Consider the following 25066-nt stretch of genomic DNA (forward strand, 5'->3'; position numbering starts at 1 on the left):
TAGCTCTGCTTTCAACACCATCCTGACCCACAAACTTGTTAGTAGACTCAGGCCTCTGGGTGTAAACCCTGTAATAACAAATTCAATTTTTAACATATTACAAGAATATTTATCTCCAGAATGGACCCAACACCTAAACATGCTGACAACACTACCATGGTACACCTGATCACTACTGATCATGGGTACATGGAGGAGCTCTGGGACCTGACATAATGGTGATAGGACAACAGTCTCAGCGTAAGCAAAACAAAGTAGATGGTGAGACTTAAAGACCATTCAGACTTGAGTGGCTGGAATCTTTGACAATGACACCAAATGTTGGTGACTGTAGAATTCCACTCTCCATTTCCGCCCTGAAGGCTGCGTAGGGTTGGGTGAATTGGTAGCCATAAAACAATGCTGCATGTATCTGCTTCCGGGAAGATCCTGGCAGCCTCATTCTCTTGTTTGTGTAAGAACTGTGGCTGTGGCTCCACTGGCAATCCCAGCCTAGGAATGGCTGAAGCCACTGAAGTGAAAAGGAGAACCTTCTCTAGGGTCAAAGGGTATGTGTTTCCCTCTGAAAAAAGAAGGGAACGGGAGGGGGGGACATTAAAGTCCATAAGTAACACTTATTGGAGAACATGATACAGGGGCAAAAACAGAATGAACCTTGCTGCTCATTAACTTCAGCAGTGTTTGGAGGTCAACACTTAAAAATAGACATTCAGAATAACAAAGCTCAGATACTACCCACAATTCATCTGTAAAAATGTTACAAGACAGTGCTGTTCACTGCGGATATGGCCGGGGTTTGGAACATTAGCAAACGAACTAGTAACTCATTTAGCAATCCAGCCATGTAAATACCAGCATTCATTTAAAAAAAAATATATATATATATATATATATACATATATAAAATACTCCCTTTGCCTAATCAGACTTACAATATTAGCGACACATAACGTTAGGCCTAAGTTAATTGCACTGCTATTAGCCGAGTGCAGTCATTTAGGATCTGTTTGCAATGGATAAGGAAGTTCCTTCTCAACATCTTCAATTGTGTTGTTGTTGCTTCAAACTGACTGTACACCGATTAAAGAAATCTGGTTGAAAGGAGGAGCTAGGGAAATTATCTGGTAAAATTAGCATATTAAAGAATGCGTTAAGTTACCGTGTATAGGTGTAAATTTAGCAGCCGTAGGCATAATTTGACGTGTGCAGGACCGCTTGCAGCTGTTTATTTAGCACGTTGGACCACCTGCAAGCACATTTGCACGTGCTTATTTGATGCGTCTATGCGTTAACTTAACGAGTGACTGCGTTAACTTAGCGCCTGCACCTGCTTACTTTACACTCGTAGCATTAAAAATATTGCATTTTTAAACACGTGTTTTATGACCCAAACGACGTTCCATACAGTTTTGCAAGTGTCGGCTAACTTGACTGTAGTAATTGAAACGGTGACGCTCAGATAAGAGAGCAACTGACACCTTTTATGCAAAGTACACCTGCATTGCGCAGCGGCCTTTGCCGACTGGTGATTGCAATTCACTTCCCATTGAAAATGTTTCCTTCCATTGTATCCGTTCCTTTGTGAGAATTAATATGTGAAAGCAATATATAAATTCACCTAAGTTATTCTAGGAACAGAGGTATTTAAGGAATTTAAATTGGAAAAGGATTGCATATAATCTGAAGGCCACCACATGGGCATACCTGGCTTCACAAGTGCCCATTTGTATGGAAAGCCGCTTGGGTCATAAAGCACGTGGTCAAAACACAATCTTTTAATGCTACGCGTGTAAAGTAAGCATTAAAAATAATGCGTTTTGACCACGTGTTTTATGACCCAAACGGCATTCAATACAACTGGGTCAAGCCATCCGCTCTTCAGTTTCCTCCTGAATTTGTGTGCGCCGAATACACAACACTTTATGGTATTGCATGTTTTCTGGAAACTGAGTCGGATGCACTCACACACAGATATAGACCATAGCTACAAATCATTCCAAGCAAACAGTTTGAATTACACTTACTCAATCTTCAATAATTATAACAAATAGTTTATTTCATTTTTGTGCTTTATCAAAAAATACATTGATATCACGGTCAGAGTGAGGCAGCACTAGCCTAACGGGCTGATGTTTAGCAAATGTTAAATTGTTAAAGCAAGATGTTTACAGTCATGGCATACAAATACAGTACACAAGCACAGCAAGATCACAATTCCTATAATGGATCGAATCCCCAAACTGACAAGGTAAAAATCTGTTGTTCTGCCTCTGAACAAGGCAGTTAGCCTACCGGGGAGCAGTGGGTTGTCATTGTAAATAAGAATTTGTTAAATAAAAGATCCTCTCTAATCTTTACAGGAATGTGGTTCTGAATATTAACAGCAACATCTCCACCACTGGCATTTCTGTATTTTCTGTAAATGTTATAACCTTGTATTGCTACCACTTTATCATCAAAGGTATTGTCTAAGTGTGTTTCACACAAATTGCCCTCGCTAGAAGCCTGTGTCTCAGACATAAGGAAGTGGATGGCTGCAAACGTTCTACTCTTAAACTCGGACAAAACAGAGATGCTTGTTCTAGGTCCCAAGAAACAAAGAGATCTTCTGTTGAATCTGACAATTAATCTGGATGGTTGTACAGTCGTCTCAAATAAAACTGTGAAGCACCTTGGCGTTACTCTGGACCCTGATCTCTCTTTTGAAGAACATATCAAGACTGTTTCAAGGACAGCTTTTTTTCCATCTACGTAACATTGCAAAAATCAGAAACTTTCTGTCCAAAAATGACGCAGAAAAATGTAGCCATGCCTTTTTTACTTCTAGGTTGGACTACTGCAATGCTCTACTTTCCGGCTACCCGGATAAAGCACTAAATAAACTTCAGTTAGTGCTAAATACGGCTGCTAGAATCCTGACTAGAACCAAAAAATTTGATCATATTACTCCAGTGCTAGCCTCCCTACATTGGTTTCCTGTTAAGGCAAGGGCTGATTTCAAGGTTTTACTGCTAACCTACAAAGCATTACATGGGCTTGCTCCTACCTATCTTTCCGATTTGGTCCTGCCGTACATACCTACACGTATGCTACGGTCACAAGACGCGGGCCTCCTAATTGTTCCTAGAATTTCTAAGCAAACAGCTGGAGGCAGGGCTTTCTTCTATAGAGCTCCATTTTTATGGAATAGTCTGCCTACCCATGTGAGAGACGCAGACTCAGTCTCAACCTTTAAGTCTTTACTGAAGACACATCTCTTCAGTAGGTCCTATGATTAAGTGTAGTCTGGCCCAGGGGTGTGAAGGTGAACGGAAAGGCTGGAGCAACGAACCGCCCTTGCTGTCTCTGCCTGGCCGGTTTCCCCTCTTTCCACTGGGATTCTCTGCCTCTACCCCTATTACCTGGGCTGAGTCACTGGCTTACTGGTGTTCTTCCATGCTGTCCCTGGGAGGGGTGCGTCACTTGAGTGGGTTGAGTCACTGACGTGGTCTTCCTGTCTGGGTTGGCGCCCCCCCTTGGGCTGTGCCGTGGCGGAGATCTTTGTGGGCTATACTCGGCCTTGTCCCGGGATGGTATGTTGGTGATTGGAGATATCCCTCCAGTGGTGTGGAGGCTGTGCTTTGGCAAAGTGGGTGGGGTTATATCCTACCTGTTTGGCCCTGTCCGGGGGTTTCATCGGATGGGGCCACAGTGTCTCCTGACCCCTCCTGTCTCAGCCTCCAGTATTTATACTGCAGTAGTTTATGTGTCGGGGGCTAGGGTCAGTCTGTCACATCTGGAGTATTTCTCTTGTCTTTTCCGGTGTCCTGTGTGAATTTAAATATGCTCTCTCTAATTCTCTCTTTCTCTTTCTTTCTTTCTCTCTCTCGGAGGACCTGAGCCCTAGGACCATGCCTCAGGACTACCTGGCTTGATGACTCCTTGCTGTCCCCAGTTCACCTGGCCGTGCTGCTGCTCCAGTTCCAACTGTTCTGCCTGCAGCTATGGAACCCTGACCTGTTCACCGGACGTGCTACCTGTCCCAGACCTGCTGTCCCAGACCTGCTGGAACCCTGACCTATTCACCGGACGTGCTACTTGTCCCAGACCTGCTGTTTTCAACTCTCTAGAGACAGCAGGAGCGGTAGAGATACTCTCAAAGATCGGCTATGAAAAAGCCAACTGACACTTACTCTTGTGTTACTGACTTGTTGCACCCTCGACAACTACTATGATTATTATTATTTGACCATGCTGGTCATTTATGAACATTTGAACATCTAGGCTATGTGCTGTTATAATCTCCACCCGGCACAGCCAGAAGAGGACTGGCCACCCCTCATAGCCTGGTTCCTCTCTAGGTTTCTTCCTAGGTTTTGGCCTTTCTAGGGAGTTTTTCCTAGCCACCGTGCTTCTACACCTGCATTGCTTGCTGTTTGGGGTTTTAGGCTGGGTTTCTGTACAGCACTTTGAGATATCAGCTGATGTAAGAAGGGCTATATAAATAAATTTGATTTGATTTGATTTGTTTCAGAGATAGTCAGAATATGAATGTCATCTGTTACTTGCAAGTTATTGATTTGATGAACCTTGTTTCTTAAACTACATATGTTAATGTAGGCTATTTTGAGCACTTTTCTGCGATGCTTGCTTGTTTTCATTGCTTTACTGGGAAGCTTAGCAGAAGTAGATATTCTCATGTTATTTATGTTAGTGCATGGTGAGCTGCACACAGTGGACTTCCTACTAGGGCACACCGTCTCAGTGCTAACAGCATAAATCTGGTTCATAGACACGTGATTGCGGCAAACTGGTTCATAGTCACGTGATTGCGGCATACAATAGCTGTAGGATCAGCAGAGGCATTCGGGAAGTTAGAGGGACATAAATTAGGTTACTTACATTATGTCTACCACTGCCACTTGTATAATGTAAATTTGCTAAAGCATTATGATGACTCAGTGACACAGTGGTAGAGATTAATTGAGCTGGGTTTGAGAATGCATAGAGACAGTGCAAAAAGAAAAAAGAAAAGCAGATGGCTTGACCGTGTTTCAATTAGTGTAAATCAATGATGACCGCATGAGTCATTGTGAGAGAAATGTATAGACGTGGCAGAAGAGAACCGCCGAGAACGTCTACGTGCTGCACTCTCTAGATTCACCATAAAGTCAAACAGACAGATCAGAGCCACACTGCAGCATGGATTATCAGCAACCCTTCTGCAATCCGGTAAGAATTCTACTTTGACATTATTTACATGTACTTTTCAGGCCCCATTATGTGTGAGTTTTGGGAGTCATTTTGATACCTCATTTTGGTGTAATGTTACACAATATTTTTATATCCTGGACCCACAGATTTCCCTCTAGCCCAGCACGCACTAGCACATCCGATGCAACTAAAATCAGGTGCAATGGGTCTGTTAGTGATGCATTTAGTGGACTAGAATAAAAATGGGTTCCCCAGGAACAGGACTGAAAAACATTCAATAGGTCTGTGTATATTTCCTGTCATTTTCATATCCACCTTTGACACCTAAAAACTTAAGTGATTGATATAATTAATGAAAGAAGGTAAGAAGAAAGGAAACTATAACCTTTTAGGGTGGGTTGCACCGACATGTTTTTAATTAATCTAGGATTAGAGATAATCTAGGTTTTGTAAATCTAGGTTTATAATTAATCCGAGATCTGTGGCACCACCATTTCTCCACTTATGAAAACCTCGTCCAAACTGATGGAGGAATTTAGGAATGTACTGGAGGATAAAAAGACAGACAACACGACTGTCAAAAAGGAGGAAGACACCTGGGCCATTTTATGCGACAGATTTAATGGATCGACACGGATTAAAGAAAAGAGGGACCCAAATCAAATGAAGGCGTGCTGGAAAAATGTAAAAGCGAAAGCAAAAAAGGATGCGACAGAGCCGAGTGCTATTTCAGACCGGAGGGGGGCCTCCGTCCAAGGGAATTGATCCTCTCTCCAAGAAGATTTGAGAGATGATTCCCCAGCAGTTTGCCCCTCTCCATAACCCCTCTGATGACGACGGACAACTCGGCCCACCAATATTTAGTAAACATAAATAACTGTTAAATATCATTGACTATAATGCACGTTAAAACTAACTTACTTCACTACAATGTTAAAACAATCATCGCGGGATGAACGGTGTCATCCACCGGTAACGTGTGGGTGCTTTCAGGGGCGAAAATCTGATATCAACTTTGGAGGGGACAATTACATTACATTTTCTCAAGAGCAATTCCTGAGGGGGACACCAAAAGTAGTGCTGCAACACATAGCCTACGTTTAATATGGTAAATGTATATTGAGGAACCAAAGAAATAAGGTGTTTGCCGTACTCCTAACTACCGGTACCCAAAACTACACAACTAATCACAACAGCAATACCATTGCCTTTAACAAATCTTAGTTCAGTCACCAGTTTAAGTTGAGAGTGGGGGTATCCATGGCATTTCCCAATTATGTTCCTATTTTACAAGTAAAAAAAATTGAGAACCTTTCATAATGTTGCCAAACAAAGACTCAACAAACTTACCTGAGATTCCCTGTCTCTGCCAGTCTGTCCCTGCATATCTGTCCCCAACTCTGCTGTCTGTGTGCCATCTGTTGCCTGCTCTGCCTAATGACATCATTGTGAAACATTTCCATTAGAATTTCATTTCTTTCTTATGAACATTTTATCAACTAGTCTTTGAGATATTAGGCTACTAGGGTTCTTACTTTGCGTTTTGGTGTACTGAAAAATACTCTGATGTCCATCTTTTTTCTGCCATTTTTCTACCTGGTTGGCTACACACACACAGTATGTAGGTTATTTACAGTAGGAGATGGGCTTCTATCATCTTATCTTCTATCATTCTATTTGGGCTTCGATCTAAAAGGTAGCTAGCAAATGTGAAACGGATTGCAGTGACAAGAGTTGACAGCTGTATGAGTTCACCATTTACACAACATATGCTGCAACCTTTTGTAATTTTAATCGTTTGTTTCATATTGGCTGGCTTCTAACAATAGCTGAATTTGCAAAGCTAGCGAGCACCAATTCAGGGGTGTTTGCTATAATCTTTGCTACCCGGGTTAAATAAAGGTGAAATAAAATATATAAATAAAAGTTCCCTTGCGACAATTTAGCTTTTGCAACGAGACCATTAAATATATTTAAAACAATGGTAGAAGAGAGTGTAGTTCTGTTCAGTTTATCGCTAACCTTATCACAGGGACTTTGAAGCACTAACTTACATGCATGCTGATCTTGGAATAAATTGACGATAGCAAAGATTCCATCTTTGACGACGCCACATAAATGGAATAGGTACTAGCTAGCTTAATAGTTCATATTTGCGCGCTAGCTCTGCATATTCAGCTAGTGTGTGTGCGCGATTGACTGGATTAACCTCACGTCAGTTACGTGCATTGAGTGCCTTTCAGACAGTAGGTACGACCTCTACGTTACCTCGCAAGCTAAGGAACTAGCAGTGGATCAAACCATTGTGAGGCAAAGGGTGGGGGGGGGTCGCAATCTTTTGAAACTTAAAAACGAGCTATTAAGTGTCTATAATCAGCACAATTGCTTTCATTGCGTATTAATAATATTATTTAAATTACATAGTTATGTTTCAGTGATATATTGGGGGGGACAAATCATATTTTTCCCAGGATGGGGGGGGGTCGTGTCCCCCCGTCCCCCCCGGGATTTCCGCCCCTGGGTGCTTTATATGCGCTACAGTCAATTATGATTGCATGTATACTTATATTAAATATAATTATTAATATAACGTTACACCTACTGTATGATAGCTAGCAAATAAATTAGCTAACTAACGTTAGCCTGGAGTTTCACGTCCCGGAGTGAACATAAATATACACTCGCAAAGCCAACTTAAAACGAGGGCTGAGGGGCTTACATTGCAAACTTCCCTTGCTTGGCTAATCATTTGGACTACCGACCAAGTTGACGACGGGGATTCCCCAAAGGCATAAGGCGAGGCTAAGTGGACGAGGCTAAGTGGACGAGGGTGTGTCTATTAAGTGTTTGGGCCGTATTTGGACTTTCTTCAGCAAAGATGGCTGAAGGAATGGAAGTGATAATAACGTCATAACGAATCATGCAAAACGTACTGTTGACAGGAATATGTTAGTTCATGTAGAGACAAACTATTATGAGTATTGTTTTTAATCATAAAGTTCATTTACGAAAATCTCGATTTAGCAAGCTAGCTGACAAGCTATGTAACGGCTGTCGTGGTGAATGGATGACCAAAACGCAGACGGGATGTGAATGCTCATCTTTCTATTTAATTAGAATAAAATGAACACAAAAAACAAAGTAACAATAGACCTACAGGACCAGTTAGCAGGCTAACATAAAGCAGTGCTAAAACAACAACCCACAAACCCCAGGTGCAAAACACACTCCTAATATATGACTCCCAATCAGGAACAACGATATCCAGCTGTTCCTGATCAGGAGTCACAAGACTAACACAGAAACAGAACAACTAGAAACTACATACAACACACAACTTCTGCCACGTCCTGACTAAATACTAAACAACTACTCCCTCTGCTGGTCAGGACGTGACAAGCTAACATTAGCCAGCTAGCTTTGTGTGTTGTGACATGCGTATGAAATTGTAATTCTGGTTGTTTAATATTTTAGGGACTCCAGAAACAACCAGCAAACCAGGCTGTCGTAATGTGAATCAGTGGATGTAAAGAATCTAGCTAGCTAAAGCATTTACTGCAAATTGAATGTACAATTTTGTAAGCTTGCCTTGCTGATATTTGCCATGCAATGCAGAAAGATGAAATAACGTAGCTAGCTATGTTCTTGCATATTGTGCAGTGGAGGATAAAAATACCTGTATTGTAACCTGTACATTTAATATATTCACTGATCATGTATTCTACCTTGGCAAATAAAGGTGCAGTTCAGGTATGAGTGTCTTTGAGATTATTCTTCAGTCATATCCAATACCAGGAGTATCAAATTCCAGTCTTTGAATGATGCTGTGTCTGCATTACAATTAAACACTTCAACAGCGTTAACCAATCTTGGTTCTGGGACAATGGTTATACATTGTTACTTACAGACTAGAAAAAGGATTTAACTAGTTAAAGGCTGATTTGTAATTCATATATATATTTAAACAGTACACTACACTTCCTGTGCATCATGTAAATACTCTAAAACCAGTTAATCGCAATATCTAATGCCCTTCATTTGCACTGATCTGATAAACACAGGATAGGTGTATTTCAACCAGTAGAGAATGTGAAACTCTTTATTGAAAGACGTTCATTATCCAAGTGTTATAAATACATGCATTATAAATATAATTGTAATATTATAAATTTAAGTTCAATCTGTACTTTACACATCTGTTGTGCATTATAAAAACAGAGGAAGAAAGAGGAGGTGGCGGGAGAGGTGTAAGAGACAGAAAGGGAAAGAGGTAAGAACATAGGAGCAGGGAAGGCAGCACATGATTAATGAATCACAGTGCTACCCAAATATTCTCTCAGTTCATCACAATTACATAATAGTGGCGAAGTAATTACAATATAGCAATTAAACACTGGAGTGATAGACGTGCAGAAGATGAATGTGCAAGTAGAGATACTGGGGTGCAAAGGACCAAAATACATTTCAGTATGGGGATGAGGTAGTCGGATGTGCTATTTACAGATGGGCTATGTACAAGTGCAGTGATCTATGGGCTGCTCTGACAGCTGGTGCTTAAAGTTAGTGAGGGAGATATGAGTCTCCAGCTTCAGTGATTTTTGCAGTTCATTCCAGTCATTGGCAGCAGAGACCTGGAAGGAGGGACGGCCAAACGAGGAATTGACTTTGGGGGCGACCAGTGAAATATACCTGCTGGAGCGTGTGCTATGGCAGCACAGTAATGTCTCATCGATGACGGTTATGATGTCGTTTAGGACCTTGGGCGTGGCTGAGGTGCACCCATGACCAGCTCGGAAACCAGATTGCATAGCGGAGAAGGTACAGTGGGATTCAAAATGGTGGGTGATCTATTTGTTAACTTGGCTTTCGAAGAACTTAGAAAGACAGGGTAGGATAGATATAGGTCTGTAGCAGTTTGGGTCTAGAGCATGGGTGTCAAACTCTGGGTAATTATATTTGGCCCGCGAGACAATACCAAATTACTACTAGAGCTGGCCCGCCGGTATTATACAGCGCATTCACCGCTAACACTACGAATCCCATAATGCTCTGCTGTTGTTTTCGCGCGCCAATCAGGACAGGACCCAGAAACGCCCTCTCCTCTGTGACAGTAGTCATAGCAACATAGACGCTACAACTGTCAGCGCGCTATCCCTTCCCAAAAATGGCGAAAAGAAAGGCAGAAAACAGGAGCTTTCTGGACAAGTGGGAGGCAGAATATCTGTTTACATATGTAAAAGACAAACCTGTTTGTCTTGTTTGTGGAGTCAACGTGGCTGTAAGTAAGGAGTACAACATTAGACGACACTATGAAACGAAACACCATGACAAATACAAGGACCTGGACATGACTCAAAGGAGCCAGAAAGTAGAGGAGATGAAAAGAAGTTTGGTTTCACAACAGAATATGTTCAAAAAAGCCACATCACAAAGTGAGGCTGCTGTAAAGGCTAGTTATATAGTGGCAGCAGAGATCGCAAAATCAGCCCGGCCCTTTAATGAGGGAGAGTTCGTGAAAAAGTGCATGATGAAAGTTTGTGACCTCGTATGCCCAGAGAAAAAGCAAGCATTTTCAAACGTGAGCCTGAGCAGGAACACAGTAGCTGATCGCACATGTGATCTTGCCACCAATCTGTATGACCAGCTGATGGAAAAGGGAAAAGATTTCGTTGCGTTCTCCCTCGCTGTGGATGAGAGCTGCGACGCATCTGATACTGCTCAGCTGTCAGTCTTCATCCGTGGAGTGGACTCAAATCTGTGTGTTACGGAGGAGCTATTGGGATTCAAATCAATGCATGGCACAACCACAGGAAAGGAAATCTTTGAGGAGGTTTCCAAATGTGTAACTGAAATAAAGCTGCCGTGGGATAAACTCGTTGGATTAACGACAGATGGTGCGCCAGCGATGTGCGGTAAAAAGAGTGGACTGGTGGGCATGGTACATCATACATCAGGAATCACTGTGTGCCAAAGCCCTAAAGATGGAACATGTTATGACCACAGTAACACAGGTAGTTAACTTTATAAGAGCCAAAGGTCTGAATCACCGCCAGTTTAAATTTTTTCTAGAGGAGTGTGGTTCGGAATACGCAGACGTGCCGTATCACACAGAGGTGAGATGGCTAAGCAGAGGAAAAGTACTGAACAGATGTTTCGATCTGCGTGAGGAAATATGTCAATTCCTGGAAACCAAAGGGAAGGATACAGCAGAGCTCCGGGAGCAAAAGTTTCTGTGTGAGCTGGCCTTTCTCTGTGACATCTCGAGCCATCTCGATGCGCTGAACCTGCAGCTTCAGGGGCGGGGGCGCATCATCACAGACATGTACGCTGCAGTGAGGGCCTTTAAAACTAAACTGTGCCTGTGGGAGAATCAGATGCTGCAAGGAAACCCTTGCCATTTTCCCTGCTGCCAAACCATAAAAGCGCAGATCTCTACCGCCGTGTTCCCATGCGCACAGTTTGCTGAAAAACTCAGTGTTCTCGCCGCTGAGTTTAGCCGGCGATTTGCCGACTTCGATGTCCAGAAATGTAGGTTTGAACTGCTTAGTAATCCCTTCGCAGTTGATGTGGAAAATGCACCAACCAACATCCAAATGGAGCTGATTGAACTCCAGTGCAACGACACGCTGAAGTCAAAGTATGATGCTGTGGGCGCCGCACAGTTTCCACGGTTCATCCCTGACACAATGCCTCAGCTCCGCACCCAAGCTGCTCAGATGCTCTCCATGTTCGGCAGCACTTATCTATGCGAGCAACTTTTCTCCTCAATGAAGATGACCAAAACAGCTCACAGGAGACGTCTGACTGATGAACACCTTCACTCGATACTGAGGATTTCTTCAGCTCAGAGCCTGAGCCCAGACATTGATGAACTAGCATCCAAGAAGAGATGCCAGGTATCTGGCTTGGGCACATCAGATTAGATCAGTGTGCAATAATTAACGTTTTCTTTGTGCACTTTTTCTTGCTACAAGGCATGGGCTTGAATGGTTGATTGATTTATTATCATTTTATTTGTAAAATTATTAGCCAGTGGAAAAAGTTTATTTTGGTATTTAAATCAGAAGGCTGCAAATAGAAAAGAGGCATACGATTTTTATTTAAATTTTATTTATTTAATAAATGAATGCCATTGATGTGTTTTTTCATTTGAAATTCGATTTTGCATTTCTCCACTATTAAATTATATATTGTATGGTAATAAGCGATGCTTGTTCCATATTCAATGTTAAAGCAAAACTTGTTTGGGTCAATATTAAAATGTTCATTTGTTCAATGTTGGCCCGCGACTTTGTTCAGGTTTTACATTTTGGCCCACTGGGTATTTGAGTTTGACACCCCAGGTCTAGAGTGTCTCCCCCGATGAAGAGGGAGATGACTGCGGCAGCTTTCCAATCTTTGGGAATCTCAGACGATACGAAAGAGAGGTTGAACAGGCTAGTCATAGGGGTTGCAACAATTTCGGCAGATAATTTTAGAAAGAGAGGGTCCAGATTGTCTAGCCTGGCTGATTTGTAGGGGTCCAGGTTTTGCAGTTCTTTCAGAACATCAGGTAACTGGATTTGGGTGAAGGAGAAATAGGGGAGGCTTGGGCGAGTTGCTGTGGGGGGTGCAGGGCTGTTGACCGGGGTAGGGGTAGCCAGATGGAAAGCATGGCCAGCCGTAGAAAAATGCTTATTGAAATTCTCAATTATCGTGGATTTATCGGTGGTGACAGTGTTTCCTAGCCTCAGTGCAGTGGGCAGCTGGGAGGAGGTGTTCTTATTCTCCATGGACTTTACAGTGTCCCAGAACTTTTTTGAGTTTGTGCTACAGGATGCAAATTTCTGTTTGAAAAAGCTAGCCTTTGCTTTCCTGACTGCCTGTGTATATTGGTTCCTAACTTCCCTGAAAAGTTGCATACCGCGGGGGCTATTCGATGCTAGTGCAGTACGCCACAGGATGTTTTTGTGCTGGTCAAGGGCAGTCAGGTCTGGAGTGAACCAAGGGCTATATCTGTTCCTGATTCTACATTTTTATGTAGCCAGTTCAGATGCGGGAGGGGGAGGGGTTCAGCGACACAGCTGATATAACCTAGAGGATTTAGGGAGAAGAACATAGAGGGATGAAGTGAAGGAGAGAGACTGTAATTGAGAAAATAAGGTAGTTAAAGAGACAGTGTTCAACAGGAATATGTGTGGCCTCACCTGGTGTCCACACCACACTAAGTGGCTGCAGAGTACTTTATGCTGAAAAACGGACACACGAGGACAAACAATATAGCGTAGTAATAGAAATAATGAAGTGTTTTACTATTCTCCATGGTTGGCCCTCTTGCCTATTCTTTGAAGGTGGAAGGAGCCACAGTATTACACCTGAGCCTGCTTACTGCACAACACAATCCATCAATCAGATTGATACATGAGTGTGTGGGTTATAGGGTGTCTCATTGTTTTGTTTTTGTACAGACATCACAGCACCCTCACCTGAGAAGTAGAAATCAAAGGGAGAGAAACTGGGAATTGAATAACTGCAGTTGACATAGCTAAGTAAATGGAAGAATACTCTTATTGCAATGTGAATGGCTCTTAAAATAGCCTTTGGTTGTGCATAGTGTAGTCTATGGTGTTACCAGGGAACAGAACCCTCTTCGAAGAAGTAGGAGGTGAAGATCTCCCGCACACGGATTGCCTCTTGCTGCGTTGTTGGACCCCATCCTTGAAACATCCTGCAGAGCAGCAGAGTTCCCCTCTGGCACACGGCGGCGAGGTGCAGATCCCTTCCTGGTCCTCGTGTCCATCCTCATGAAGTTATGCAGGACACAGGTAGCCTTCACACACCTGAATTCCTCCAGGAGGCAGTCCCAGATGGCCCTGGTCACCCAACCTTGCAGTGCCCTACACGTTAACTGTAAGCAATCGTTTTGAAGCAATCTCCAGTTACAAGGGGTCTAGGAATATGGAAGATAATGTAATTATTAGACTTTTACATCACCGGGTCATTGTGGATTACTAAAGTATAATATCCCTGATAACAAATCATGATAACATTGGATTGATAGATGCATGGGCGCACACATGTGCATGTGACAATAACAGGATCATATCAAGGATAGCATCACAAATCAATGCATAAATACCACTCGAAGCTTGATGATGACTTGATCATTTGAGTCAGCTGTGCAGTGCTAAAGCAAAACAAAAATATGCACCCCTTTGAGTCCCCAGGACCAGGACTGAGAACCACTGCTCTTCATTGGGACCTCTTTATGTGTAGACAGGCTTTCATAGCTCTCTTTATCTGAGGACAGAAAACCTCACAAGAAGCAGTCTTCATTATAGTCAAATTACACCGCACTGAACAATTTTGTGTCCTCCAGTCTTATCCCCACTCTTGTGTTCTGGTGCTTCTAGTTCCACCCTGTATGGTATTGAGAATATAAATGTCTTAATAATACATTTGAATACAGATAGCCTAATTAGGAATTGTACTTGTCGATCAAAATATATTGCTTTTTACATGTTACCAATGTCACATTATACACACCTTAGGCTGCAAAATGGTTCTCAATCAAGGTTCCCCTCACAGCATTCCCATTTGCATTGGCAGCATGTTGCACCTGGCCATCTTCTTCATTCTCCTCAGGTAGGTCCTCTTCAGCCTCCTCAGGTAGCTTGTGTCCTTGTCTCTTGCCAAAGTTATACAAAACCGCCACTGCAATAATGATTGTCAGTGTAGTGTCCATCTTTGTGCGGAGCCCCTCTAGGCAGGGGAATCTTTTTTTTCTCCACACTCCAAAAACTTTTTCAATGACAATTCTTACCAGGATATGAGAGGTGTTGCATTCTCTCTCTTCAGGTGTCTGGGGGTTTAAAAGGGGAGTCATAAGGCACCCACGACAGGCATATCCATTGTCACCTAGTAGGTGGCCTTCATATGCCCCCCTTTCCAGCATTGCACACAGATGACTATTGTCAAAGATTCTGCAATCATGGGTGGATCCTGGCCATCTAGCTACAATGTTGGTGAGCTGACCTTTGTCACAAACAGCCTGCACGTTGATGGAGCAGTAACCTTTCACCATTACGGAATAGTTCTCCGTTCTCACCACCAGGGTTGGGAATAGGAATGCGTGTTGTCTATTGCCCCTAGTACACCTTGGAATCTCGCTCTCCTGTAAAATCCAGCTGCTGTTTCCTCTGTAGGATTCAACCTTATGTACTGATTCTTCAGACCGGCAATAGCACTGGACACTGACTACAATCCTGCAGACAGTTGACTTGTGGAGTCCACAAAGATCCCCAACGACCATATGGAAACATCCAGTTACGTAGAACCGTAGGGCCACCAGGAGCTGAAGTAGTGGGGGTACAGCCTCGTTCCTATCACTCCCATGCTTAATGGTTGGTCCAACCTTTCTTTCCAGTTGCATTACAGGGTCCTTGGAGAAGCGGTATCTCCTTGAAAACTCATCATTATCATTAAACTCAACAGGATTCAACCTGTCACTAATTATTCTCTGACGAACTCTGTCATTTTAATCTCTCCACGGTGGATAGGCTGCCATTTTATCAGTTAAACTATCTCAAGTGTCAGTTTAGAATTAGCCTCCAATCTAAGTTTATATTTAAAAAAAAATAATAATAATTCAGCAACAGGCTTAAAATGTATCTAGGTTTAAAGTGAAAACTAAAGGATTTAACTAAGATTAATTTAAAACTAGGTTTAAAATTTGGTGCAAAAAGATGAATAGATAAACCTTGATTTAACCCAGTGTGGCAGATGGCAGGGAGAGGTGAGGGGAGTGGTTATTGAGGGGAGAGATCTTGCAGCCCGCTGGCTCCACCCCTGAGCCTTACATGGACTTCCTGCCCCAACGAGGCGAGGCTGTGGATCATTAAGTCAGGGAGTGCTTGGGGATAAAGGAGGAAGCAGCCTACACAAAGGGGCAGAGAATGGAGAGAGAAATGTGGGTTATAAAGAGAACGTTACGAAGAGAACAATATCTGTGAGATTAACTGTTGTGACCTGGACTGTCGAATTACCCCCTTTGTGTACCGGATTGGCTGAGGACCTGAGTTTTAGGGTTACCGCTGGAGAACTGAACGGACAACGAGAACAGCTTGTGGACTGAAGTAATTGGTGAATTCCCCCTTCTTCCCCAGTGTACAGAAATCCCTAATAAACTCCCCATTTGCATTCTAGTTGTGCTACTGGTGAATTTTGTTATTGAACTTAGTGATGTGGAAACCCCACACCCTTGAGCCTGCTACACCAGTTTAAGAGTTAATCCATGTTGGTGCAACCCACCTTAGATTGTTATAGGTTACAAAATGCTTGATGTGGTCATTGTTAATGTTAGTTTTGCAATGTCCCTAGCCTTATCAGGCAGACTACCTAGCTACTAGCTGGTGAGCGAGATTAGCTACCCAGTCTGGTCAAATGTTTTTTGCTTCATGCCCTAGAGCGTGCCATTCACAGGCTCTATCCAGGGAGGTCTGCATGAGGGGAAGACCATCACCGTGACAGGGAGAGTCCTGCCAGGAGCCCGCAGGTAAACCGACCTAGTAGTACATGTCTTTTTCACCGTAGGACAGCCATGTCTTTAGCTCAGTCCTGTCACTCACTATCAGCACAGAAGGGATCTTGTTGAAACTAATCACTTAAAAATATGGCTCCCTTCTCTCTGTAGGTTTCATGTGAATTTGCAATGTGGCTCAGAAGATAAACCTGACGTAGCCCTCCACTTCAACCCCCGATATGATGAATCCAAACACCATGTGGCCTGCAACACCATGCTGTGCTCTAAGTGGGGCCCAGAGGAGCGTAAATATTATATACCCATGACCCAGGAGGAACGATTTACCCTCATATTCCTGGTCAACCGAGATTCATATTCGGTAAGGTGACTTATCACTGATACTTAAGCTACACATTTTTGTGTTACTGTTTACTTATTGAATTGTATCTCTATTCTAGAGAAAAAAAGATGCAAGCCCTTATTATTTTCCCTCCGTGCCATTGATTTTTTTGCCTCCTGAATCCGGTCTTATCTCAGGTGATTGTGAATGGTGTCCACTTCATGGAGTACCTGCACCGGATGTTAATCACCAGAGTGGACACCATCTTTGTGTATGGGGATGTGGAGATCGAATGCATTGCCTTCTCCAACCCTGCAGTGACAGTGAGTATCTGACAGGTCCTCCGTTTGGGAGAATACTGTACATCTTTGCAGTATTTTGGAGAAACTATTATGCATTTTTTTATTATAAAGGTCATTTCTGAAAATCTCGAGTAAGCTAGATAACATTAGCCAGCTAGCTTTGTGTGTTGTGACATGCGTATGAAATTGTAATTCTGGTTGTTTAATATTTTAGGGACTCCAGAAACAACCAGCAAACCAGGCTGTCGTAATGTGAATCAGTGGATGTAAAGAATCCAGCTAGCTAAAGCATTTACTGCAAATTGAATGTACAATTTTGTAAGCTTGCCTTGCTGATATTTGCCATGCAATGCAGATAGATGAAATAACGTAGCTAGCTATGTTCTTGCTTATTGTGCAGTGGAGGATAAAAATACCTGTATGCCTATGGATGTGTAGCTAGCTATCTAGCTGATCTGTGTATGGACCCAAACATTAGGTTCTGAACTAATGTCTACCAATCTATGAACCTCAACTATCATAGCCAGTTGTGTCAACTTCAGAACCGTCTGAAAGACATTTTAATGAAGCCTATGGATTGAGTAGAATATAATATAACTTTGTGCCAAGGATGCAAGTTGTATATACATGTAGTTATTACCATGCATGAGATCCATCCCCACATTGTAACCTGTACATTTAATATATTCACTGATCATGTGCTCTACCTTGGCAAATAAAGGTGCAGTTCAGGTATGAGTGTCTTTGAGATTATTCTTCAGTCATATCACTAAAATTCCAGTCTTTGAATGATGCTGTGTCTGCCTTACAATTATACACTTCAACAGCGTTAACCAATCTTGGTCCTGGGACAATGGTTACACATTGTTACGTATAGACTAGGGGAAATGATTTAACTAGTTAAAGGCTGATTTGTAATTCATATATATATTTAAACAGTACACTACACTTCCTGTGCATCATGTAAATACTCTAAAACCAGTTAATCGCAGAATCTAATGCCCTTCATCTGCATTAATCTGATCACCTATCCTGAGTTTTACTACTTCAACCAGTAGAGAATGTGAAACTCTTTTGAAAGACGTTCATTATCCAAGTGTTATAAATGCATCATTAATATAATTGTAATATAAATAAAAGTTCAATCTCTCTTGTGCATTATAAAAACAGAGGAAGAAAGGAGGTGTATGAGACAAAGGGAAAGAGGTAAGAACATAGGTGCAGGGAAGGCAGCACATAATTAATGAATCCAAGTGCTACCCAAATATTCTCTCAGTTCGTCACAATTACATAATAGCGTCTAGTCGGCACGAAGTTTCTTAAAAGCAGGTTAGCTGGCGATGATGGGACTGGGGGATGGCATCCTCTCTCACATCAAAACATATCTGCAGACGAGAGAGCGAACATGTTTAAGCCTTGTTTTAATTTTTTATTCTAACATTGTTAGTCATAATCAGGAGGTGAAATGCAAAACTGACCTTGGATCATTAACTCTGGGACTACTACATCTATCTGTATTTCAATGTAAAGCATCTCTTTAATAATAGTTCCTGTTGACCTGACCAAGTGACCTCACCTCTGATCATGCTGTGCCCTCTATGTAGCCAGTTCAGATGCAGGAGGGGTTCACCGACACAGCTGATATAACCTAGAGGATTTAGGGAGAAGAGAGAGGGATGAAGGAGAGAGACTGTAATTGAGAAAATAAGGTAGTTAAAGAGACAGTGTTCAACATGAATATGTGTGGCCTCACCTGGTGTCCACACCACACTAAGTGGCTGCTGAGTACTTTATGCTGAAAAACAAACGGGCACACGAGGACAAACAATATAGCGTAGTTATAGAAATAATGAAGTGTTTTACTATTCTCCATGGTTGGCCCTCTTGCCTATTCTTTGAAGGTGGAAGGAGCCACAGTATTACACCTGAGCCTGCTTACTGCACAACACAATCCATCAATCAGATTGATACATGAGTGTGTGGGTTATAGGGTGTCTCATTGTTTTGTTTTTGTACAGACATCACAGCACCCTCACCTGAGAAGTAGAAATCAAAGGGAGAGAAACTGGGAATTGAATAACTGCAGTTGACATAGCTAAGTAAATGGAAGAATACTCTTATTGCAATGTGAATGGCTCTTAAAATAGCCTTTGGTTGTGCATAGTGTAGTCTATGGTGTTGCCAGGGAACAGAACCCTCTTCGAAGAAGTAGGAGGTGAAGATCTCCCGCACACGGATTGCCTCTTGCTGCGTTGTTGGACCCCATCCTTGAAACATCCTGCAGAGCAGCAGAGTTCCCCTCTGGCACACGGCGGCGAGGTGCAGATCCCTTCCTGGTCCTCGTGTCCATCCTCATGAAGTTATGCAGGACACAGGTAGCCTTCACACACCTTAATTCCTCCAGGAGGCAGTCCCAGATGGCCCTGGTCACCCAACCTTGCAGTGCCCTACACGTTAACTGTAGGCAATCGTTTTGAAGCAATCTCCAGTTACAAGGGATCTAGGAATATGGAAGACAATGTCATTATTAGACTTTTACACCGGGTCATTGTGGATTACTAAAGTATAATATCCCTGATAACAAATCATGATAACATTGGATTGATAGATGCATGGGCGCACACATGTGCATGTGACAATAACAGGATCATATCAAGGATAGCATCACAAATCAATGCATAAATACCACTCGAAGCTTGATGATGACTTGATCATTTGAGTCAGCTGTGCAGTGCTAAAGCAAAACAAAAATATGCACCCCTTTGAGTCCCCAGGACCAGGACTGAGAACCACTGCTCTTCATTGGGACCTCTTTATGTGTAGACAGGCTTTCATAGCTCTCTTTATCTGAGGACAGAAAACCTCACAAGAAGCAGTCTTCATTATAGTCAAATTACACCGCACTGAACAATTTTGTGTCCTCCAGTCTTATCCCCACTCTTGTGTTCTGGTGCTTCTAGTTCCACCCTGTATGGTATTGAGAATATAAATGTCTTAATAATACATTTGAATACAGATAGCCTAATTAGGAATTGTACTTGTCGATCAAAATATATTGCTTTTTACATGTTACCAATGTCACATTATACACACCTTAGGCTGCAAAATGGTTCTCAATCAAGGTTCCCCTCACAGCATTCCCATTTGCATTGGCAGCATGTTGCACCTGGCCATCTTCTTCATTCTCCTCAGGTAGGTCCTCTTCAGCCTCCTCAGGTAGCTTGTGTCCTTGTCTCTTGCCAAAGTTATACAAAACCGCCACTGCAATAATGATTGTCAGTGTAGTGTCCATCTTTGTGCGGAGCCCCTCTAGGCAGGGGAATCTTTTTTTTCTCCACACTCCAAAAACTTTTTCAATGACAATTCTTACCAGGATATGAGAGGTGTTGCATTCTCTCTCTTCAGGTGTCTGGGGGTTTAAAAGGGGAGTCATAAGGCACCCACGACAGGCATATCCATTGTCACCTAGTAGGTGGCCTTCATATGCCCCCCTTTCCAGCATTGCACACAGATGACTATTGTCAAAGATTCTGCAATCATGGGTGGATCCTGGCCATCTAGCTACAATGTTGGTGAGCTGACCTTTGTCACAAACAGCCTGCACGTTGATGGAGCAGTAACCTTTCACCATTACGGAATAGTTCTCCGTTCTCACCACCAGGGTTGGGAATAGGAATGCGTGTTGTCTATTGCCCCTAGTACACCTTGGAATCTCGCTCTCCTGTAAAATCCAGCTGCTGTTTCCTCTGTAGGATTCAACCTTATGTACTGATTCTTCAGACCGGCAATAGCACTGGACACTGACTACAATCCTGCAGACAGTTGACTTGTGGAGTCCACAAAGATCCCCAACGACCATATGGAAACATCCAGTTACGTAGAACCGTAGGGCCACCAGGAGCTGAAGTAGTGGGGGTACAGCCTCGTTCCTATCACTCCCATGCTTAATGGTTGGTCCAACCTTTCTTTCCAGTTGCATTACAGGGTCCTTGGAGAAGCGGTATCTCCTTGAAAACTCATCATTATCATTAAACTCAACAGGATTCAACCTGTCACTAATTATTCTCTGACGAACTCTGTCATTTTAATCTCTCCACGGTGGATAGGCTGCCATTTTATCAGTTAAACTATCTCAAGTGTCAGTTTAGAATTAGCCTCCAATCTAAGTTTATATTTAAAAAAAAATAATAATAATTCAGCAACAGGCTTAAAATGTATCTAGGTTTAAAGTGAAAACTAAAGGATTTAACTAAGATTAATTTAAAACTAGGTTTAAAATTTGGTGCAAAAAGATGAATAGATAAACCTTGATTTAACCCAGTGTGGCAGATGGCAGGGAGAGGTGAGGGGAGTGGTTATTGAGGGGAGAGATCTTGCAGCCCGCTGGCTCCACCCCTGAGCCTTACATGGACTTCCTGCCCCAACGAGGCGAGGCTGTGGATCATTAAGTCAGGGAGTGCTTGGGGATAAAGGAGGAAGCAGCCTACACAAAGGGGCAGAGAATGGAGAGAGAAATGTGGGTTATAAAGAGAACGTTACGAAGAGAACAATATCTGTGAGATTAACTGTTGTGACCTGGACTGTCGAATTACCCCCTTTGTGTACCGGATTGGCTGAGGACCTGAGTTTTAGGGTTACCGCTGGAGAACTGAACGGACAACGAGAACAGCTTGTGGACTGAAGTAATTGGTGAATTCCCCCTTCTTCCCCAGTGTACAGAAATCCCTAATAAACTCCCCCATTTGCATTCTAGTTGTGCTACTGGTGAATTTTGTTATTGAACTTAGTGATGTGGAAACCCCCACACCCTTGAGCCTGCTACACCAGTTTAAGAGTTAATCCATGTTGGTGCAACCCACCTTAGATTGTTATAGGTTACAAAATGCTTGATGTGGTCATTGTTAATGTTAGTTTTGCAATGTCCCTAGCCTTATCAGGCAGACTACCTAGCTACTAGCTGGTGAGCGAGATTAGCTACCCAGTCTGGTCAAATGTTTTTGCTTCATGCCCTAGAGCGTGCCATTCACAGGCTCTATCCAGGGAGGTCTGCATGAGGGGAAGACCATCACCGTGACAGGGAGAGTCCTGCCAGGAGCCCGCAGGTAAACCGACCTAGTAGTACATGTCTTTTTCACCGTAGGACAGCCATGTCTTTAGCTCAGTCCTGTCACTCACTATCAGCACAGAAGGGATCTTGTTGAAACTAATCACTTAAAAATATGGCTCCCTTCTCTCTGTAGGTTTCATGTGAATTTGCAATGTGGCTCAGAAGATAAACCTGACGTAGCCCTCCACTTCAACCCCCGATATGATGAATCCAAACACCATGTGGCCTGCAACACCATGCTGTGCTCTAAGTGGGGCCCAGAGGAGCGTAAATATTATATACCCATGACCCAGGAGGAACGATTTACCCTCATATTCCTGGTCAACCGAGATTCATATTCGGTAAGGTGACTTATCACTGATACTTAAGCTACACATTTTTGTGTTACTGTTTACTTATTGAATTGTATCTCTATTCTAGAGAAAAAAAGATGCAAGCCCTTATTATTTTCCCTCCGTGCCATTGATTTTTTTGCCTCCTGAATCCGGTCTTATCTCAGGTGATTGTGAATGGTGTCCACTTCATGGAGTACCTGCACCGGATGTTAATCACCAGAGTGGACACCATCTTTGTGTATGGGGATGTGGAGATCGAATGCATTGCCTTCTCCAACCCTGCAGTGACAGTGAGTATCTGACAGGTCCTCCGTTTGGGAGAATACTGTACATCTTTGCAGTATTTTGGAGAAACTATTATGCATTTTTTTTATTATAAAGGTCATTTCTGAAAATCTCGAGTAAGCTAGATAACATTAGCCAGCTAGCTTTGTGTGTTGTGACATGCGTATGAAATTGTAATTCTGGTTGTTTAATATTTTAGGGACTCCAGAAACAACCAGCAAACCAGGCTGTCGTAATGTGAATCAGTGGATGTAAAGAATCCAGCTAGCTAAAGCATTTACTGCAAATTGAATGTACAATTTTGTAAGCTTGCCTTGCTGATATTTGCCATGCAATGCAGATAGATGAAATAACGTAGCTAGCTATGTTCTTGCTTATTGTGCAGTGGAGGATAAAAATACCTGTATGCCTATGGATGTGTAGCTAGCTATCTAGCTGATCTGTGTATGGACCCAAACATTAGGTTCTGAACTAATGTCTACCAATCTATGAACCTCAACTATCATAGCCAGTTGTGTCAACTTCAGAACCGTCTGAAAGACATTTTAATGAAGCCTATGGATTGAGTAGAATATAATATAACTTTGTGCCAAGGATGCAAGTTGTATATACATGTAGTTATTACCATGCATGAGATCCATCCCCACATTGTAACCTGTACATTTAATATAGTAACTGATCATGTGCTCTACCTTGGAAAATAAAGGTGCAGTTCAGGTATGAGTGTCTTTGAGATTATTTCAGTCATATCAAATTCCAGTCTTTGAATGATGATGTGTCTGCCTTACAATTATACACTTCAACAGTGTTAACCAATCTTGGTCCTTGGACAATGGTTACACATTGTAACGAATAGACTAGGGGAAATGATTTAACTAGTTAAAGGCTGATTTGTAATTCATATATATTTAAACAGTACACTACATTTCCTATGCATCATGTAAATACTCTAAAACCAGTTAATCGCAGAATCTAATGCCCTTCATCTGCATTAATCTGATCACCTATCCTGAGTTTTACTACTTCAACCAGTAGAGAATGTGAAACATTTTGAAAGAAGTTCATTATCCAAGTGTTATAAATGCACATTTATAATTGTAATATAAATAAAAGTTCAATCTCTTGTGCATTATAAAAACAGAGGAAGAAAGGAGGTGTATGAGACAAAGGGAAAGAGGTAAGAATATAGGTGCAGGGAAGGCAGCATATAATTAATGAATCCAAGTGCTACCCAAATATTCTCTCAGTTCGTCACAATTACATAATAGCGTCTAGTCGGCACGAAGTTTCTTAAAAGCAGGTTAGCTGGCGATGATGGGACTGGGGGATGGCATCCTCTCTCACATCAAAACATATCTGCAGACGAGAGAGCGAACATGTTTAAGCCTTGTTTTAATTTTTTATTCTAACATTGTTAGTCATAATCAGGAGGTGAAATGCAAAACTGACCTTGGATCATTAACTCTGGGACTACTACATCTATCTGTATTTCAATGTAAAGCATCTCTTTAATAATAGTTCCTGTTGACCTGACCAAGTGACCTCACCTCTGATCATGCTGTGCCCTCTATGTAGCCAGTTCAGATGCAGGAGGGGTTCACCGACACAGCTGATATAACCTAGAGGATTTAGGGAGAAGAGAGAGGGATGAAGGAGAGAGAGTGTAATTGAGAAAATAAGGTAGTTAAAGAGTGTTCAACATGAATCTGTGTGGCCTCACCTGGTGTCCACACCACACTGGCTGCTGAGTACTTTATGCTGAAAAACAAACGGGCACACGAGGACAAACAATATAGCATAGTTATAGAAATAATGAAGTGTTTTACTATTCTCCATGGTTGGCCCTCTTGCCTATTCTTTGAAGGTGGAAGGAGCCACAGTATTACACCTGAGCCTGCTTACTGCACAACACAATCCATCAATCAGATTGATACATGAGTGTGTGGGTTATAGGGTGTCTCATTGTTTTGTTTTTGTACAGACATCACAGTACCCTCACCTGAG

The 25066-nt window shown here is 42.4% G+C and overlaps 1 protein-coding gene across 1 annotated transcript; it reads left to right on the top strand.

Moving 5' to 3' along the window:
• Positions 1-4848: 4848 nt before the first annotated feature.
• LOC106603286 (galectin-4) lies at positions 4849-23782 on the top strand. The gene is made up of 8 exons (XM_014196744.2): positions 4849-5211; positions 16638-16726; positions 16865-17072; positions 17231-17356; positions 22349-22437; positions 22576-22783; positions 22942-23067; positions 23262-23782. The coding sequence occupies exons 1-8, from the start codon at positions 5182-5184 to the stop codon at positions 23301-23303; spliced, it is 918 nt and encodes a 305-aa protein (XP_014052219.2). The 5' UTR covers positions 4849-5181; the 3' UTR covers positions 23304-23782.
• The last annotated feature ends 1284 nt before the right edge of the window (positions 23783-25066 follow it).

The sequence above is a fragment of the Salmo salar genome, chromosome ssa04, assembly GCF_905237065.1.
Source record: "Salmo salar chromosome ssa04, Ssal_v3.1, whole genome shotgun sequence".
In the NCBI taxonomy this organism is placed as follows: domain Eukaryota; kingdom Metazoa; phylum Chordata; class Actinopteri; order Salmoniformes; family Salmonidae; genus Salmo; species Salmo salar.